General features: G+C 41.2%; 2 protein-coding genes across 2 annotated transcripts; both read left to right on the top strand.

Moving 5' to 3' along the window:
* The first annotated feature begins 708 nt into the window (after positions 1–708).
* Positions 709–5725, top strand: snrpb2 (small nuclear ribonucleoprotein polypeptide B2). Its single transcript, XM_079220130.1, has 7 exons — positions 709–725; positions 2197–2268; positions 2505–2677; positions 2765–2902; positions 4933–4968; positions 5220–5308; positions 5420–5725. Exons 2-7 carry the CDS (start codon positions 2205–2207, stop codon positions 5577–5579), a joined length of 660 nt encoding a protein of 219 aa, XP_079076256.1. The 5' UTR covers positions 709–725; positions 2197–2204; the 3' UTR covers positions 5580–5725.
* Positions 5726–11385: 5660 nt separating this feature from the next.
* Positions 11386–15380, top strand: LOC306738102 (prokineticin receptor 1-like; the record flags this gene model as incomplete). The annotated part of the gene is made up of 2 exons (XM_079219931.1): positions 11386–11840; positions 14681–15380. The coding sequence occupies 2 exons, from the start codon at positions 11386–11388 to the stop codon at positions 15378–15380; spliced, it is 1155 nt and encodes a 384-aa protein (XP_079076057.1).
* Positions 15381–16848: the final 1468 nt, after the last annotated feature.

Raw genomic sequence — 16848 nt, 5'->3', positions numbered from 1 at the left:
TGGCTGCAAACAGGATTATCTAGAACCGGTGGTGGAGAGGAGGACACTGAAGAAATGATTGTCCATATTGGATAACCCGGTCCACCACCTACTGCAGGGACAGCAGAGCACTCTCTCCTACAGACTCATCCAGCTCCGCTGTCACAAGGACCGCTACAGGAGAACATTCCCCACTGCTATTAGACTTTATAATAAGTCACCTCTGGCCAGATGCTCTGTCAATTGACTCAACATCAACATCAATAGCCCTCGCACCGCTTTTGTTGTTTAGTTAGTCACTGTACATACTTATATACACTTCATATACAGTTCACATACCTTGCATTTTTGCACTTTCTTTATTGTTTAATTTCCTAAATTAATACACTCTGTTTTGTTGTATATATTGAGTATTTTGCATTCCTGATATTTTTGTGTGTCTTTTTATGTCTTCTGTGTAACTTGCTTGTTAGTGTGACAAACTAATTTCCCCTTCTATCTATCTATCTATCTATCTATCTATCTATCTATCTATCTATCTATCTATCTATCTATCTATCTATCTATCTATCTATCTATCTATCTATCTATCTAATCTAATCTAATCTATCTAATTCGCGGGATGCAGTTCCCCCTCCTGGCCGTCGGGGGGGCGATAGAGGTCAAATCTGCTTAAAGCGGCAGCAAGTGTTTCCGGCGCAACCTACGTGTTTCCGGTTTTACATGCGAAGTGTGGAGGGAGAGCGGTGAGTTTAATATTTATTACAGTTTTGTCTTTATGTAAGCCGTTTATAGTTGTACCGAATCCCCGGAACAATAGATACAGATGTTATGATAGATGTTTATGGATTATATTTATGAGAGATATTATTGTTTCACTTCTCAAAAACACAAAAGCGTAGTTTCCCAGTTCAGCTCGGCTTCATTGTGAATGAACGTAGCTTGCGTTGAGCTAACGTATGCTAACGCTAACCTAAACTGAGCGTTTAGCCAAAATAAAACGTAAAAAACACGTCAGATGGGAAGTGATGGATTCAGTTTTGAGGGATATTTGCTGCCAGAATCAGTTTGTGGGATTACTTCAGGTTGTGTCTGTCTCTCTGGACATGTTTAATATCTCACTAGTGTTGGCAGTTTAGATAAGCTAACCTAGATACATATATTAATAAATAGATGGATGGGCAGATACTTTAGTTAAATGTATGTTCTAAGTTTAGTTAGATACTTTATTAATCCCGCAAGGCTAAATTGTTTTGTTACAGCAGCTTTTATAAATACAAGTAAAGCAATGTTGCATATAAAAATGGACAATATATACAAAACAATAGAATGCTGTGCAAAGCTACAAACAAACAACAGTGTAACGGTATTGTGGTTGTGTGACTGATTTGGCCAGAGGTGATTTATTGTAAAGTGGGCAGGAATGATTGGTTACAGAGGACTACTCTATATTTTAATTGTCTTCAATGCTTTTAGGTTTTTGGAAAGACACTCCTCTTTATAAATATATGTTTTGTGTGAAGGGTTTGTTTTGCACAAGGAGAATAAAACCCTGTTCAACGGTTTAATTGAAAATTTGCTGGAAGTTTAGCGTCAAAATGTGTGCAGATTAAAATATTCACAGCTTCCTGTTTCGGTGTCAAGTGCACAATAATGCAGCCAATAACTAGCTTTAATTAACAGGTGTGTTGCTTCAGTGAAGCTCCTCTTTAAACTTCACAATAGAAATGGATGGTTAGTGTCAGACTAGCAGCACCATTATAATATCAGATAAACATACTGTGGGCCGACACAGTTTAAACCTCTTCACTCTAACGGACAGCCAAAGAAAAACAGACTAACTATTATTAACTCATTTAGAGCCCGGTTGCACAGTTGTGGTTCAATAATGATCGACGGTCACTGACTCTTTTCTCGACTGGAAAAAAACAAATATAAAATCCAAGTTCCAACACGATTCTCCTGTGGGGACAACGCCTCAAGGGAAGTTTTAATCATTTAATCCTTCTTCTTTTGGGTCTATTTAAAATGTAAGTAATACATTTGGTGTCTGCATTATACAGTTTTGTCTCGGTTAAAGTAGCCGTTATTGAAGAAAGAAGAAAAACATAAATATAACGTCTGATTCCAAACTTTAATTTCGACTGCATTGAAGTTCAAAAACGTGTTTTCAGCAAATGAAGACGTTAACGTTTTCTCTCCCGTTGTTTTCGTCAGACGCCAACATGGATATCCGGCCGAACCACACCATTTACGTCAACAATATAAATGATAAAGTCAAGAAAGAAGGTACGTGTCTGTTTCTTTGCTCTCTATGGCTTGAAGTGTGACTTTGAGATGAGCCTTAATAATGATGGCAAATCTTTTATTTCTTTGTGTTGAGAAGATAAAGTTAAAGTCAAACGTACTCTTGTTTCCAGACACCGTTATGTGACGATATTCTGCTTTTTCTGTGTTTTTGTAACTATATTCAAAGTGCAATATTTCACATTTGTGTTGCTCTGCTCCTCCTCTTCGCCCTGCAGAGATGAAGCGCTCGCTCTACGCGCTCTTCTCGCAGTTCGGCCAGATCGTCGACATCGTGGCCTCGAAGACCGCGAAGATGAGGGGACAGGCCTTCGTCGTCTTCAAAGAGCTCGCCGCATCCACCAACGCCCTGAGGCAACTGCAGGGCTTCCCCTTCTACAACAAGCCCATGGTGGGAATAACCACCATGCTCGCTCCTCACGTTCTAGACAGACTGATGGGCGGAGCTTTAACTGACCCGTGTTCTGATGTTCCCCAGAGGATACAGTACGCAAAGACGGACTCCGAGGTCATCGCCAAGGTGAAAGGCACGTACGGCGACAAGGACAAGAAGAAGGACAAGAAGAAGAAAGCTCTGGAGCCGGCGACCAGCCTGCTAAAGAAACCAGCAGCAGTGGTGAGTGGCGTTTGTGTTTTTAAATACCAGAGACCGTCATTCTCGGTCTCTTCGTGTGGTTTTATTTCCTTTTTTAATAGATATGAACACACATTTTAAATTATCACAACAGCAGCCTTTTAAGTCTTGGGTCATTAATTACAGTTCTCATCTACAAATCGATACTGTGGATCATTTTTCAAAGCAAGATCTACGATTTCTTCCGTAACTTTCTTTGCTAAGGACACAATGTTTTAGGCCCTTTTCTTTTCTATCACATTCTGTAGTTTGACCAGCAGAGAGCAGTAACAAGTTTATTTTTACCCTTGAAAATATCTCACACATCAGGGTCACAATCCTTTCATAACCTAATTATCAGATTCTTTAAAGTCATACATATCAGTTATAGTCTTGTAGTCTTGCAACAATCCTCTACGCGCCTCTTTGTGGTGAACAAAGACGGCAAACTTTGGTTTCTCCTTTCAACATAAAAAGAATAGAAAGGCAGAGCAGATCCACCCCTTCTGCCCTTACCTTTCACAATAAAAGCCCTAGACATAGACGCCTACACTGCGTCACTTCTCATCAGAGGGAACTCGGAGCAAATGGCTCACAAGTTCAGGCTGGACAACCGTTCACCTCCATCACACGCTGCTCTCTCCGGTGAATGGGATTGATAGGTAGTCGATCCTTTTGCCTGTTTAAAACTGTTCAACCCTTTTATTGAGGTTTTTATTAAGTGTTGAAGCCGCCAGTATGAATTGTTTTAATGCGAAATACACACATTCGTCGCGCCCCCGGCTGTGTAAAGGCCTCAATAATATTGCTATTAAAATGTTAGATGTTACTTGTAACAGTGTATTTGTACACTGTGCTATTGATAATGTTGCTCCAGTGAAGGTTCAGAGTATTATTAGATGCATCTTAAACGAGTTTATGATCAAAATAAAATGTTTACGGCGTTTAATTGCAGTATTTTTATAGGAAATAGCAACGCGGTGTATTACCAGGCAGTAAAAACCTTTAACTCTACTGCTACATTACACAACACGTCTCTCAGCTGCTCCACCCGGCCTTTATTTATATATATATATATATATATATATATATATATATATATATATATATATATCTATATATATCCACAAGACACTGCTTCCTCTGCCGCTGAGAGCGGATGAAGTTTGGATCACAGAACTTCACACATTACTGTCATTTACAGGAAAGATTGATGCCTGTAATAAAAAACAAAACTATAATGATAAAAAACAGGCGAGAACAAGAAACGTCTGGAAGAAAAAAAACAGTTTGTTTTTCATGATTTGTCATTTTTATTGGCGTGTGATTGTAAATATTTCATTAAGTGGAAGGAGGCCGCGCTTCAGAGCCGCCTGAACAGTCAATCTGCCCTTCATCAGAACACACACACACACACACACACACACACACACACTAGCTACCTCGAACAGGAAATGGTTTGGCGACGGCGGCAGAGCTGTGGACCGATGCTGCGTCATAATAACTTTCTGATGAGAAGAACGGAGACTGTTATTATTGTTTAAAAATAACTTCCTTGCTACTTTATGAGAAATGTTTTTCCGGTTGTTGTTTATCAAGATCTCCCGCAGTTAATACTCCTATTTTTATCCCTAGGATCTAATCTTCATCTTTTTATATATATTTATTTCTATTTTAAGACGGTATGAAAATGTTTTATTGGTGTCATAAAATGTAAAGAAAACTTAAAGGCCCCCATTAAAGGCAAAGAAAATCAGAATAAATAATTCAATCTAATTGTCTCCCAAGAATGCTCATTTAAAATGTTTTCAAAAATAATTCACCCAATTTAAAAAAGATAATCTAAGACATTGAATAGTGCATAAAATCAACTATAGGGGTCAAATATCACGTATCAAATAATATATATTTGTGCTAGGCAGGTGTTCAAAATGAAACATTAAACCAATATTCAAAGCAGAGTATTCTGGGATGTGCTTTAACATTTCTTGCATTAATGTTGAGTGTTTTTGTCGTTTGTGTTTCTTGTGCAGGGATCAGCAGCTCCTGTGAACTCCAACTCAGTTCAGGTGAGGCCGACGCCGATGACATGTTTTGATGCTTCTTAAAGGGCCGGTAACGCTACAGCGGTTACTGTTACTGTAGTCTCAGTAAGAGTGGAGGGGCGTTCAGTTGGATGCAATCTGAAACCTCACCACTAGATGTCACCAGACGTGTTTCTTTTATATTTCTTTATGCCATTTGTGATCTAAAGTAAAGACGGTAGTGATGATGATGATGATGATGATGATGATGATGATGACCTCTGCTGTCTCCTCAGGTGGCGGACAACCCACCGAACTACATCCTGTTCCTCAATAACCTGCCGGAAGAGACCAATGAGATGATGCTCTCCATGCTGTTCAACCAGTGAGTCCTCAGTCCGGACCTTTTTTGTCGTCTTTTTTTTTTTTTTTTCATGTATTCTTTTCATAAAAACCTGCTGATCGTGCTTTTCTTCCTTCTTAAAATCCTCTGCAGGTTTCCTGGTTTCAAAGAGGTGCGGCTCGTCCCGGGGAAACACGACATCTCCTTCGTGGAGTTTGAGAGCGACGCGCAGGCGGGCGTGGCCAAAGACGCGCTGCAGGGCTTCAGGATCACGGCCACCTGCGCCATGAAGATCACGTACGCCAAGAAGTAGCAGAGACTCTTCCCCTTGTGTTCCCAGATGCTTTTCGTTTTTGTAAATGCTACAGAGCTTTTTTTTTTTCTTCTTGTTTTCATGACCTCGAGGCGAATAATCGCCAGCACACGTCTTGTTTTGTAAAATAAAAGTCTTTTACATTATCGTTGTGAGTTTTCCTCCTGGATCTTTAGGAACTAAAACGGGATCAGATTTATTTTTGTCCATTTTAAGAGGTGAATTCCGCACGTCAAGAAAGTTGCATTTTGTTTTGCAAAACTCTGGAAGTGTCCGACTGAAAATAGAAAGACGACGCGCCCAAAAGTCACCCGTGTGCCTCCGATGGGCTCAGACCCACAACGGCTCATTCTGTCGCTTCACAGGTGAGGAAAAAAAAAAGTGTTTTTTAATGGAGCTCAATGGATCAGAGGAAGAAGAGATATTGGGTTTTAACACACACACACACACACACACACACATACACACACACACACGTTAGTACGGTAGATGCATTCACCATTTAAAAGTAAACTCCCAGACTTTATGGTTGTCCTCTAATCGAGCTCGTTAAGGGAAATGTGAGTAAAACAATTCAGGCATTTTAAATCCATATTATGGAGTGTGTGTGTGTGTGTCTGTGTGACTGCTTTTAATTTGAAGCTTTTAAAAAAAATTACACAAACCTTTCAGCAATGTGTCAGAATTCAGCTTTAACGGAATTTTATTCACATTAAAACTCGTATATACATTAATATAAATATAGACGTTTGTATGTACACGTAGATGCATGCGTATATTCATTGATCCATTAATATATACATACATATTCCAGTTGTGCACAATCATATGTGGCCTTAAAATGTGTTGTTTATTTTTGAAAGACGACGACTTTCAAGAAACTGAAACAGAATTTGAGCTGGAAGGTTGAGTCTATTTGAAGGTAAGCGAACAACAAAGGAATCAAACTAATGAAGTGATGGAATATTAATGAGTAAATGAAGAAATGTCTTTCTGTCTTTACTCGTTTCAGATATGTCTGTCCGTGACTCACCGGCTGCTCTGGGGAGGCCGGAGGCCGGGGACTCGGTCGTGCTCCACGTGTCCGAGGGGCCCCGGGGCCCCTGGGGCCCCCGTCCCCTGGAGGGCGGGGCCGGGGACGGAGAGGAGTACCTGACCGCCGCCGAGGACTTCTCCGACGAAGAGGAGGCGTATGTGACGGCCAATGACGAGTAGCTGACTGGCTGGACGTGTGAAGGACGAATAAATAATAATAATAATAATAATAAAACACAATTAACTAAATATAATTTAACGTGGAAGAGGAATTTAATTTGAAAGATTATTAGAAATTGAATTTCCTTTAAAGTCTTGATCAAAATAATTACAATAATCAAAATTAAACGTTACACACAAAGAAAAATATAAAACATTAATGAACACGCAGACAAATATTATGTAAAATATTACTGAAAAGTTTCTCACTAGACACAATAATCTAGATTGAGTTCAAAGGTCCGAATTTATTGTGTTTGGCAAAAAGAAATATGGTTTAAATTTGCCGATGCAATATCTGTATAGTGCAAATATATGTGAGATATCCTGGTAAGTAGAGGAAGAGCACATACATCCTTCAGTGATGGTTTGAGGAAGATAAAGTGGAGAAAGAGTTTCACAGCTTGATGTTTGACCCAAACTTCTGCCTAAGTGGCGCCATCTTGTGGAACAATGGAGCAGTTACACTCTGTATGGAAACTTGAGGAAGACTATGAAAGATGTAATTGATGTTATAGATAATACAATATGGATTGTATAGGTGTAATAGGTGCAGGATGCTCATCTGAAGGACTTCTGTCACAAACACACTACAGATGTCACGGTGAGGCCAAGCAGTGCCTTTAATGATTTAATTTAATACTTTATGGTTCCGCTAAAGCTCTATAATATTCACATCAGCTACTTCTATAATATTCATATCCACATTGGGGGATTTGCATGGTTTGTTTGCAAAAGAGAACATTTAAACTCCTCCATATCTTTTCTAAAAGGACTAATGCGTGTGCGCGCCTCGCGTGTCTGTGCGTGTTGGGTCGCCCGGCGTCGTGAACGCGCCTCGCGGTCCTCCGTCATTCAGCGGATGAGAGCGCGCGGAGGAGCAGCTTCAGGTCTGTACACATTGAACGTTACCTTCATCTACGCGTTAACCTCCGCGCGCAGGCGACGGGCTCACACGGGATTTACTTTCATTCATAAAGAATCCTGTTGAAGTCAGCTGGAGAATCTTTAACGAGTGTCACACATTACATTAGTATGTAAATATATTTTTGCCTGTACAACTTTCTGCTGGCTCTCAATGTCATTTGTTCTTCACAGAGCCGCAAATTAATGGAAAATATCGTTTAATTCTACATTTCAACACGTGCGTCCTGCAGACGTATTTCATCTCGTGTGTCACACTCTGGTGTGGTTCCCAAAGTGTGGTCCGGGGACCCCGACGGGTCTATCTCAAATTAGTCAAGACATTTATCCAATTTCCAACTTTTTATGATTTAATAAAACAGATGCATATTGAAACATATTAGCTGCAACCAATGCATATTTTCATTATCTGTGAATCTGCTGGCTTTTCTTGAATCATTGATCAGTTTAATCTGTGAATTGGGTTAAAAAAAATGTAATTCCCAATTTTTCTCAGCGTCCAATAATGTTCTATGTTCTATATTTTGTCAGAAACTTAAAGAATATTTATCTTTAAAAATATCTGAAACGATTTATCGCTGATCAAAAGAGTTATGAATCCATAAGGAGCTCTAATATACAAATATATCAAGAAAATGTCATCATAATAAAATAAAGCATCCTAAATGTGATTAAGTGAAGTAACAATGAGGCATGATAAATAATGTACAATATATATATACAATGTAAAACATATAAATTACACGTTTTAATTTTAAAAATGATGGGATTAATTTCTATATTTAATTGTTCGCAATAGTTAATTCATAGATTGCTTTGATAGCTGCAAAAAAAAGACCTTTAACTATGTGTTTGTGTGTATGTCAAGACAATAAATACATTTGCAAAAAGTTAGCAATTAATCGATTATTATTATCACAAATGAACATAATGTCTTTATCTGCAAAACGTCAACGTTAGAGACCATCTATTTACCATAAATTTATTATATAATGAATAAATGTATTATTACGAGTCATATTCTGAATTATTGGGTCATAGATAATAAATTCACAAAATGTACGTCACTGCCAACATGGCTTGCTAGCTAGCTCGCTAACAGCGGTGTTACGCGCACAAATGCAACGTTAGTTTACCTGATGAGTTTTACCCGGCGACTCTTTTTATCCCCGGTAAAAGTGCCGCTAAGCGCCGATACTTTTGAACCGCTGACCAATCAGAGCAGACCTGCCTTTGTGGGCTAATAAAGGAATATCTTATCTTAAAGAGACAGGCGCTAAAACGATGCACTGCTGTCAGAAGGTGACTTCAGGTGTATTCAGACAGACAGCAAGAGAAAAATATGTTTTATGAACATTAAAGCATGTTAACACGTTCTAGTAGAAACCTAAAATACAAGTATGAACCTGAAGATGAGCGCGATATGTCTCCTTTAATAATGTGAATGTGTTATAATGTTGAGACTGTTCTCCCTATTTTCACTTTTTTTACAAACCAAACAATCAAATAGAAAATAATCATTAATTATGATTGTCAAAATGTAACAGTAAAATCAGTAATACTAATCTAATGATTATATATAATAGTATAACAGACATATTTCCATACTTAAGTAACATTTTCAAAGCAGAACTTTTACTTGTCAATGAGTATTAGTACTTCAATTAAATTTATGAAGCTCTTGCGTCGGGGCTCTAAAATACTTTTCCAGACGTCTGAGCCGAGACGTAACATTCCTCGACCCGCGGACAAATATTACAAGTAGGCTACATGAACTCTGTTGCTTAGCAACGGCATCAGCAAAACCGTGAAAATGATGCATCAAAAAACTCTGACCCAAAGATCCAACATCTTTAAAGCGGCAAAACAGGTGTCTGTATGTCAAGCACTAGATCTAGTGTGTGTGTGTGTGTGGCCGGAGACACACGGGTAACCTGTCCGGGAAGTGTACTTTCCCGCAGTGCATGCTGGGATATAGGCCACCGTGTACAGGATGTGAGAATAGAAGTAATATCCTGTATTTCTCTGATTGTCATTAAATGTTCAGACTCAAACCAACAGTGAATGTTTTCGCCTCACAAGTAGTGTTTGTGTATCAAAGCCTGATGATGATGATGAATCTTCTTCCTCCTCGGAGGCGTAGCGCTCCATTGTTTTCCCTAAAAACTATTATAAACACACCAGTGAGCCCCGCTGTTGTTCCTTAATCCCCATGAACACACACACTGCAGTCTACTGCAAACTACTTTGACTCAATCGCTCACTCTCACACACACACACACACGCACGCACGCACGCACACACACACACACACACACACACACACACACACACACACACACACACACACACACACACACACACACACACACACACACACACACACACACACACACACCGTGCTAATGCATCAAATGTGGATTAATCCGTCGCTGAATGCCTTCATTCTTGATTATTGGGTTTGTAAACCATAGTTCCCTAAACGTATCTCCTTCATCATCATCTGTTCTTCATCAGATGGAGTTGCGCTCATTTTTGTTAAAATCTCTGAACTTATTGAGGATTTCTCGAGCACCATGTTCGCCTTAAAAGTTGAGATCGGAACTTCTCTCTTGACCTTGAATCATTCCCATTAGTGGCTGTTCTGGAGCTTTTTATGACATCACATGATTTCCTCCGGCAGAAAAGGAGTTCTAGTTCTGAAAAAAGAAAGAAAAGGAGTTCTCAATAAAAACTTCTGAAAAAAGAAAGAAAAGGAGTTCTCAATAAAAACTTTAAAAAAGAAAAGAAGTTCTCAATAAAAAGTTCTAAAAAAAGAAAAGGAGTTCTCACAAAGTTAAAAAAAAAGAAAAAGGAGTTCTCAATAAAAAGTAAAAAAAGAAGAAAAATTCTCAATAAAAGTTAAAAAAAGAAAAGAAAAATGAGTTCTCAATGAAAAGCTCTAAATAAAAAGAAAAGGAGTTCTCAATAAAAACTTTAACAAAGAAAAGAAGTTCTCAATAAAAACTTTAAAAAAGAAAGAAAAGGAGTTCTCAATAAAAAGTCAAAAAGAAAAGAAGTTCTCAATAAAAACTTTAAAAAAGAAAGAAAAGGAGTTCTCAATAAAAAAGTTAAAAAAGAAAAGAAGTTCTCAATAAAAACTTAAAGAAAGAAAAGGAGTTCTCAATAAAAACTTAAAGAAAGAAAAGGAGTTCTCAATAAAAAGTAAAAAGAAAAGAAGTTCTGAATAAAAAGTTCTAAAAAAAGAAAAGGAGTTCTCAATAAAAGTAAAAGAAAAGAAAACTGAGTTCTCAATAAAAAAGTTAGAAAAGAAAAGGAGTTCTCAATAAAAAAGTTAAAAAATAAGAAAATGTTCTCAATAAAAAGTTAAAAAAAGAAAGAAGTTCTCAAGAAAAAGGTAAAAAAGAAAAGAAAGGAGTTCTCAATAAAAAAGGTAGAAAAAAGAAAAGAAAGGAGTTCTCAATAAAAAAGGTAGAAAAAAGAAAAGAAAGGAGTTCTCAATAAAAAAGGTAGAAAAAAAGAAAAGAAAGGAGTTCTCTGATGAACAGCTAATAAATGGGCTTTGTGGTTATTAATATTAATTCAAAGCCTTCTTGCAGACACTCCAGCATGTGGATCTGATGCAAAGATGGACGGCCCGACCAGCAGCACCACCAGCAGCAGCAGCAGCAGCAGCAGCACCACCAGCAGCAGCCGGGTTCTGACGGACTACTTCCTGGACTACGAGATCCCGGCGGACGAGATCCCGGACACCACGCAGGGCCGGGCCTTCTTCGTGGCCACCGTCGTCATCGGCGCGGTGCTGGTGGGCATCATGCTGGTGTGCGGCGCGGGCAACTGCCTGTTCATCGCCAGCCTCGCCCGCTACAAGCAGCTGCGCAACCTCACCAACCTGCTGGTCGCCAACCTGGCGGTGTCGGACGCGCTGGTGGCGGCGGTGTGCTGCCCCTTCCTGCTGGACTACTACGTGGTGAAGCAGCTGTCCTGGGACCACGGCCTGCTGCTCTGCGCCGCCACCAACTACCTGCGCACCGTCTCCCTCTACGTGTCCACCAACGCACTGCTGGCCATCGCCGTGGACAGGTGAGTCCACCTGAGTCCACCTGACAGCCAGCATTCAGGGTTTAGCTCGCCCGTGTCTTTGCAAGACATCTCAATTACTACCTGAAGGATGTGCGTGTGATCTGGTGGAGGGTTAGATCTCTGGCTGCAGGAACAAGTGATGAGGCAACGTTGGTTTGTTTTAGGCAACTGTCGAGTGGTGTGAGTGAGTGTGTGTGAGTGTGAGATAGTGTTAGTGTGTGAGTGAGTGTGTGTGTGTGTGAGATAGTGTTAGTGTGTGAGTGAGTGTGAGATAGTGTTAGTGTGTGTGTGTGAGTGTGAGTTTGTGTGTGAGTGAGTGTGTTTGTGTGAGATAGTGTTAGTGTGTGTGAGTGAGTGTGTGAGAGTTAGTGTGTGTGAGATAGTGTTAGTGTGTGTGAGTGAGTGTGTGAGAGTTAGTGTGTGTGAGATAGTGTTAGTGTGTGTGAGTGAGTGTGTGAGAGTTAGTGTGTGTGAGATAGTGTTAGTGTGTGTGATTGAGTGAGTGTGTGAGTTAGTGTGTGTGTGTGTGTGTGTGTGTGAGAGTTAGTGTGTGTGTGTGTGTGTGTGTGAGTTAGTGTGTGAGAGTTAGTGTGAGTGAGTGAGTTAGTGTTTGCGTGAGTTAGTGTGTGTGTGTGTGTGAGAGTGAGTGTGTGAGTTAGTGTGTGTGAGTTTGTGTGTATGAGAGTGTGTGTGTGTGTGTGAGTGAGTGTGTGAGTGAGTGTGTAAGTGAGCGTGTGAGTGAGTGTGTAAGTGAGTGTGTTAGTGTGTGTGAGCGAGATGGTGTTAGTGTGTGTGAGTTAGTGTGTGTGATTGAGTAAGTGTGTATGAGAGTGTGAGTGAGTGAGTGTGTGAGTGAGTGAGTTAGTGTGTGTGAGTTAGTGTGTGTGAGTTAGTGTGTGAGAGTGTGTGAGTTTGTGAGTTAGTGTGAGTGAGTTAGTGTGTGTGTGTTAGTGTTTGTGAGTTTGTGAGTGTGTGTGTGTGAGTTTGTGAGTGTGTGTGTGAGTTTGTGAGTGTGTGTGAGAGAGTGTGTGAGAGAGTGTGTGAATGTGTGAGAGAGTGTGTGAGTGTGTGAGTGTTTGTGTGTGTGAGTGTGTGTGTGTGACCCTATGGTCACAGTAACAACCCATGTGACCAGTAGACAAAGCGCTATGGTCAGCACTATGAAATGTATTCACGTTTATGAAATCAGAACAAGTTACTGTTGTGTGATTTAAGTTATTTAACCCGTTTGATTCAATGCTTCACCAGGAGAGTCGGTGATCGATCGAGTGTGTGAGTGAGTGTGTGTGAGTGTGTGTGCACCTCGGTGTCTGTCCATAATAATAATAATAATAATAATAATAATAATAATGATAATCTCACATTCCACTGCAACAAACTTAATAATAATATTTTGGGTACATTTCCTGTAGTTGTCACGTGGTCGTCAAGGGGAACATTTTATCCATAATTTGTATTTTTCATTTCCAACCTTGACTTTCTTCCAGTGGCGGAAGAAGTATTCAGACGCTGAAGTAAAGGCTCTTTCATGAAAGTTTATACTCTTGGTTTCTTTTCCATTTCTTATGTTTTGTTTTCATGATGCACGAATTAAAGCGGACCAAATAAAAAAATCAATATAAAATCAGCTGCCACTTCAATGCAAAGAATCGCAGACTTTGATCTTCGGCACAGACAAATCCACTTTATAAACTATTCACTATTTCTGGGGACTTTATTCACCATATTCTGTCTGTTCTCTTCGGCCCAGATGTCAAACTAATTATATATACATCCATATATATATATATATATACATATATATATATATATCAAATGCATATTATACATATTATATACGATGTTCCTGGATTAATATCACAGCTGCATTAATGTGTGTGTGTTGCATTTCCCTGCTGTAGATGTTTTCAGCTCCTTTATATCTGGTTATCTAGTCTACAGCAGTAATACAGACGGAGTGGAGACCATGTCTTTCTTTCTTGGCATTTTCTCCTCACCCCTCCTTTCCTTCCATCCTCTTTCATGTGGCCGGTCTCTCTCTCTCTCTCTCTCTCTCTCTCTCTCTCTCTCTCTCTCTCTCTCTCCTTCCCTCGGTGTACGTGTGTGTTCCTCTTATCGCCTCCTTCATGTTCTACTCCTGCATGTACATGACCGCCCGCTGAGAACAGATCACATTATCAACATGTCAGGTGGCAGAATCGCCGAGGGCCGTGTTCTGGTTGGTTTGCTATAACAAAACGAGACAGAAAACACCACTCCTCCTCCTCCTCCTCCTCTTCCTCTTCCTGCCCTCTGCTGTGGTGCTTTTCTAAGCAAACATACACACAAAAAGGAGAGTTTTGAAGCCTCATTATTAGCTGTGTTGGTCTAATTTAAGGTGCTCTTTGAAATAATGCTCCTCAATCAGAATCTAGTTCCTCCCGTGTGTGAACGCAGCATAGATCCTTTAAAAACATCAGCTTTAAATTATTTCCACATATCAACATGCCGTGTAGTTTGGCCCAACTACAGAGCTTCATCCGTCAGAGGGAAACAGGAAATGAATGAATGATCGCTCCGCTTCAAACAGATCTCAGGACTCCGAGGACGATGCGTGATTTACATTCCGCTACAATAAAAAGCTGCTTCTGGGCTTCTGAACCCAATCCATCATCGGCTGACGCTCGCACTCGAGCACCCGGCATGTTCCATTTATCACGGCTGACATCCTCTCGTGTGTAAACAGCCTCTGCAGGGGAGGAAAGATGAACGCCGGCTGTGTGTATCCGGGACGGTCAGATTGGTTCCAGTTTTAAATCCGTCAAGTGTTCCCCGCTCAACATCTGTCCTCCCGTCCGCAGGTACATGGCCATCCTCTACCCTCTGAGGCCGCGCATGAAGACCCAGACGGCGTACGCCGTGATCCTGACGGTCTGGACCGTGCCCATCTTCGTCTCCATCCCCTCCGCCTACATGGCGTCGGAGGTGACGTACCCGCACGTGGAAGGCGGCGCCCATAAGACCTTCTGCGCCCAGATCTGGCCCGTGGACCAGCAGGCGTACTACCGCTCCTACTTCCTCCTCGTCTTCGCCCTGGAGTTCGTGGGCCCGGTGACCGTCATGGCCGTCTGCTACATCCGGATCTCCCGGGAGCTGTGGTTCAAGGACGTCCCGGGCTTCAAGACGGATCAGATCCGGAAGAGGCTCCGGCGGCGGCGGAGGACGGTGGTGGTGCTGGTTCTGGTGCTGGTGGCCTACGTGCTCTGCTGGGCGCCGTACTACGGGTTCGCCCTGCTGCGGGACTTCTACCCGACGCTCATATCCAGGGACAAGAACTCCCTTGTGGTCTTCTACATCATCGAGTGCATCGCCATGAGCAACGGGATCATCAACACCCTCTGCTTCATGAGCGTCCGGCGCAACAACAAGCGCCTGAAGAAGGCGGGAAAGTTCCAGCTGAAGCTGGTGACCTTTGTGGCCGCCAAGTCGCTGGACGACGGGGAGGCGCGGACCTGCTCCCTCCGGGTGACGGAGGACGCCGACGGCGCCCGGCTGAAGTAGACCGACGGCACGGCGCTGGATCTGCTGCCGGGTCAAAGAGGGCGGACAAAGAGTGGGAATTCTGATCCCTTATTACCCGACCAGAGAGGACGCAGCCTCCAGCAGGAGCGCTGCAGGAAGAGTCCTAAAACCCAAAGTCAGATGCCTGAAATAAGGCCTGGGGTTAAAACAAGCTTTTAATGTTTTCGTTCTTTTTGGGACGTAGAAAAGGTCAGCACTTATCCCTCTTGGGAATTCTGAAGCTAGACTACAAGAGACTACATGAAACGACAAGAGACAACAAGAGACGACAAGAGACTATACGAGACTGCATGAAACTACAAGAGACGACGAGACGACATGAAACTACAAGAGACGACAAGGAACGACAAGAGACGACATGAAACTACAAGAGACGACATGAAACTACAAGAGACGACGAGACGACATGAAACTATACGAGACTGCATGAAACTACAAGAGACGACATGAAACTACAAGAGACGACATGAAACTATACGAGACTGCATGAAACTACAAGAGACGACATGAAACGACAAGAGACAACAAGAGACGACAAGAGACTATACGAGACTGCATGAAACTACAAGAGACGACATGAAACTACAAGAGACGACAAGGAACGACAAGACTACAAGAGACGACATGAAACTACAAGAGACGACAAGGAACGACAAGACTACAAGAGACGACATGAAACTACAAGAGACGACATGAAACTACAAGAGACGACGAGACGACATGAAACTATACGAGACTGCATGAAACTACAAGAGACGACATGAAACTACAAGAGACGACGAGACGACATGAAACTATACGAGACTGCATGAAACTACAAGAGACGACATGAAACTACAAGAGACGACATGAAACTATACGAGACTGCATGAAACTACAAGAGACGACATGAAACTACAAGAGACGACATGAAACTACAAGAGACGACATGAGACAACATGAAACTACAAGAGACAACAAGAGACAACATGAAACTACAAGAGACGACATGAAACTACAAGAGACGACAAGAGACGACATGAAACTACAAGAGACGACATGAAACTACAAGAGACGACAAGAGACGACATGAAACTACAAGAGACGACATGAAACTACAAGAGACGACAAGAGACGACATGAAACTACAAGAGAGGACAAGAGACGACATGAAACTACAAGAGACTACATGAAACTACAAGAAACAAGACTAAAAGAGACTTCAAGAAACTACAAGACACTACAAGAGACGACATGAAACTACAAGAGACGACATGAAACTACAAGAGACTACAAGAGACGACATGAAACTACAAGAGACGACATGAAACTACAAGAGACGACAAGAAACTACAAGAGACGACAAGAGACGACATGAAACTACAAGAGACGACAAGAAACTACAAGAGACTACAAGAGACGACATGAAACTACAAGAGACGACATGAAACTACAAGAGACAACAAGA

The sequence above is a fragment of the Taurulus bubalis genome (genome assembly GCF_910589615.1).
Source record: "Taurulus bubalis genome assembly, chromosome: 6".
Classification (NCBI taxonomy): domain Eukaryota; kingdom Metazoa; phylum Chordata; class Actinopteri; order Perciformes; family Cottidae; genus Taurulus; species Taurulus bubalis.
Note: the sequence above shows the minus strand (reverse complement) of the source record. Positions and strands in the feature narration are given on the sequence as shown.